A 4,138-nucleotide genomic window follows, 5' to 3' on the forward strand; every position below is an offset into this window, starting at 1 on the left:
GGAGAAGTATCTGTTCATGTCTTCTTCCTATTTTTTGACTGTGTTATTTGTTTTTTGAGTGTTGAGTTTGAGAACTTCTTCGTAGATCCTGGATATGAATCCTTTATCTGAATGTCACTTGCAAATATCTTCTCCCAGTGAATGAATGGTGAAACTACATGGCTACTTTCATCCAAAGTTGTTAACTGAAAACAGGTTCAGGGATAAGCAAAGACTTCTCAACCCATTCTGCCCTGTGCTAAGCTTAGCCTCCTTGCACAGGCCTGCAATCTGCACAGCATTTTTTCATCTGTGTTGTGAAGAGGTGTAGGCTAGGTCTTGGGACACCTCTAAGAGTTCAGACTCTAAAGCTTAATTTGCAGAGAAAGGAAGTAGACTTAATGTAGATAATATTAAATTACATCACAAATAATTATATTATCTATACCTTATATACTCATAATTTTCATCTACAGAGCCAGTTTCATTCTTATAACCATGAAATCTTTTTGAGGGAAATCAAAGCAGGGAAAATAAGTGACTTGCTTCATGGATCCAGATGAAATGAGTCTTCCAGCAGAGCTTATAAAACAGGCTCTCTTGAGCTTTGGCTTAAGAGCCTTTCTAACCATTAGCTATCTTTATTTAAGATCTCTCAGTCCTGCCTATCATGACAACTTCAGTTGTACATTTCCTGTCATGCCTAATACAAACATTATATGACTGGAATATTGTTCTGTCACATTAACCTGTCTTAAGTTTATACTTAATGATACTCAAATGCAGGGACACACATTGTTATACTGATGAAGACTCTTTACTCCCTTACACTTGGACAGTAGGCCATGGATATGAAACTCTTTCACATACACCCATGATCTCATTGACTTGTTAGTGAGGCAGATACTATTATAGAGAAGAGCTAGGAAGAACTTTTCAGATGTTCATTTTGCTTATTTATTTGTGTTGATGAATGATTGCTTCTGAATTCATGGCTTTAAGTAATCTGCTTCACATTCCATTAAGTTTAACAAGTAAAACAGATTCTCCTTCTACTGCCCCACTCTCTGTAAGGAGAAATTAATGGAGCTCATTCCATTTTCCAGAGTGGCTAAATTTCTCGAATTCAGGTAGCATATCTGAGAGTGAGTGATCTTCATAAATAAATACTGCTTGGTAACCAATGACCTAATGTCATACTATAATCTTTAAGTAGGGAATGTTTATGAGTAGGTTTATAATTCTTACCTCTCAAAACTTAAGAAATTTAATTGTTATTTATTCCCCTAAATAGAGCATAAACTCCTTGGGGACAGTGCCCAGTCAGTGAATGAATACCTGTTGATGTTTGACAGCATCACTTTGTGTTCTATGTTTGTGCCTTTTAACAATGTGCTAACTAAAGTAAAAAAGGAATTCCCCAATTTGGGTTGGATGTGAATAATAAAAAGATATAAGGGCAAAAACAAGTAGAGAAAAAAAGGAGCGATTACCATTTAGAAAGAAAGGCTCTAATCCAAAAACCTTCAAACCAAGTAATTTTCTTCTAGTTGGATTTTACCATGAGAAGGGCAATTGTTCGAGCACAGTTGGGTTGATTCAGTGTTTAATATCTTAATATCTTGTAGACTATGGGTGGCCCTTTTGTTAATGCCAGATGTAATTCTATAATAAAATTCTTTTTATTAAACACATGCAAATTGTTAAATAGGAATTCTACACTCTTTGCTCTTCCTTTTTTTTTTTTTATTTCTTTCAAGTGTCTCTGCAATTTTCCTCTTGCAAATGAATAGATTTCTAAATTTTGACCATCATCCTTAAATTAGAAACAAAAATTTGTGGTCATATTTAAAAATAATTCTAGGAATCAAGTTATGGTGATCATCTCTATTTTTGATGTAGGCGTTGTTTCTTATTTATCTATAATTCTGGAGAACACAGTAGGGATATAATAAATGCTTGAAAAATGAGTACATATGAAGGGAGCAGAGAGGAAAGGCTGGAACTTGTTTCCATTAGCCTGACTAACATTGATGGTTGTCCCCATTGTAGCAAAGAAACATTTCTAAGGACAAGAAAACAGGGACTCCTGGGTGACTCAGTGGGTTAAAGCCTCTGCCTTTGGCTCGGGTCAGGATCCTGTGGTCCTGGGATCGAGTCCCAGGGTCCTGAGATCGACCCCCACATCAGGCTGTCTGCTCATGGGGGAGCTGCTTCCTCCGCCCCCCCCTCTCTCTTTCTGCCTGCCTCTCTCCTTGCTTGTGATCTCTGTCAAATAAATAAATAAAATCTAAAAATAAAAAAAAAGGAAACAACTCTGCAAGCTGTCCATGAAACAAACCACTGTGCTTAAAGTACCATCATTTGATAATATCTTCTGTGCTATCCTGTACTCCTTATGTTATCTTTACCATTTGTATCTTGTTTAATTTTTTTATTAACACCTTTTCCTTAAAAATATTTACAAAGAAGCAAAGACAGTTCTGATATAAATGACAAAAGTGGATGCCTACAGACAGTGGAGATTGACTGGGATCTTCTAGGGAGATGAAAACATTCTATGTCTCAATGTGGTATATATATTTCTTAAAACTCATTGGATTATAGGCTCAAGGACTGTGCTGATTAAAGTATGTGACATTTTCCTCAATTAAAAATGTATTTAAAGTTTTCTCTTTTTCCCCACCATCCTGTTGTGTGCTGCTTCCTGTTTCTGACTGTGTCTTCTCACAAGACTTTCAGGACCAAGCGATTCCTGGCCAAGAAACAAAAGCAGAATCATCCCATTCCCCAGTGGATTCGGATGAAAACTGGTAATAAAATCAGGTACAGCTTCCAGAGGAGGCATTGGAGGAGAACCAAGCTGGGTCTCTAAGGTGTCCCACATCATGAGATGACACACCTAATTGGCATCACATATTTAATTAAGCTCCTTGAAGATCATGTATTCTATTCCATCACCCTGTAAACACCTTTCGACCTGGCCAATAGATACTTTTTACCAGGGAAATGATTTTTCTGTTACTATTTTTCTGCACCAGTAGGTTGTTTTGGTAATAAATGTGAGACCTTTCAGCTGTTAAAAAAAAAAAAAAAGTATTTAAAAAAAGTCTTTAAAGAAAAGAAATAGATCAGGTAACTAAAATACATTGACAATTAAAACAAAACAAAATAGTGTTATTTCTAGATAGATACTATTCTTTACAGAAGGTTCTCAGCCTAAAGCTGCTCTCTTTTTAAATATTTAAAAAATTATAAACAATGTTAGCAGCTATCTCTCTCCCTTTCCCCTTTCCCTTTGTTTCTTTCATTTCTTTAAAAAAAAAATAGCATTTTTCATTCTGTTTTCCCATAGCCATGAGTTACACCTGTCAAGGTAGGTTGCAGGCCTGTGCGAGGAGGCCAAGCTTAGCACAGGGCGGGCGCATTCACAAAGAGGGTGGTGGCACAGCAATATCAGAAGATTGGCTACATCCCAAGAGATCGATCAAATAAATAAATATATCAAGAACAATAAGATTCAGGTTTCTCATTACTGGAAAGAGTTACAAATATGGTAAAATATAAAGCTTTTATAAACCCACCTGGCATTGGATTAGAATTGGATGTACCAGAGTGAGATAATAGTTTCTGTTATAGATAAAGAAGTAAGTATAGATGGAAATGTGTGTGTAGTTCCTTAGCTATCCGCTGAAAGAGCCTGAGATCAGGAGCATCCTACTAATAATGAATACCTAGTGCTTATATCTTGGTGTCAAATGCTAAATGAATCAGAGCTCCTTGAAAAAAAATGACTGAATCGAGGGTTGGGGCTTATAAAAAACATGATGAACCTGGATCATCTTTTGTAACAGAGAGGAAGGAAGTGCTCAAAAAAGGATGAGGACATGTCAAAAGAACACAGAAGTAAATTTGAGGGGCCTCTAGCTGGCTAAATAAAGGATAACTGTAACTTTTAAATAAATGATAAGAACAATCTCTAACTTATTGAATTAGTAGGTACCCCACTGATATAAATAAATGAATGACTAAATAGTTGGAAGGAAGAGAAAGTTTCTTCATATAGTGGAAAGCCTCCAATTAAATGTAGAAGGAATAATGGTTTTAGAAAATCACCATTTGGTAATAAGGGTAGTAATAATTAACCCAGGCAAGAAAT

At 36.0% G+C, this 4,138-nt stretch overlaps 1 protein-coding gene across 1 annotated transcript; it reads left to right on the forward strand.

Moving 5' to 3' along the window:
- The first annotated feature begins 2,635 nt into the window (after nucleotides 1–2,635).
- Nucleotides 2,636–2,854, forward strand: LOC132011510 (large ribosomal subunit protein eL39-like). Its single transcript, XM_059390238.1, has one exon. The coding sequence runs from the start codon at nucleotides 2,636–2,638 to the stop codon at nucleotides 2,852–2,854; it is 219 nt and encodes a 72-aa protein (XP_059246221.1).
- Nucleotides 2,855–4,138: the final 1,284 nt, after the last annotated feature.

This window comes from Mustela nigripes, chromosome 1 (assembly GCF_022355385.1).
Source record: "Mustela nigripes isolate SB6536 chromosome 1, MUSNIG.SB6536, whole genome shotgun sequence".
Lineage (NCBI taxonomy): Eukaryota > Metazoa > Chordata > Mammalia > Carnivora > Mustelidae > Mustela > Mustela nigripes.

Excerpts from the sequence above, each read along its gene's own strand:
- LOC132011510 (XM_059390238.1), top strand. The coding sequence starts at position 2,636 with ATGTATTTAAAGTTTTCTCTTTTTCCCCACCATCCTGTTGTGTGCTGC.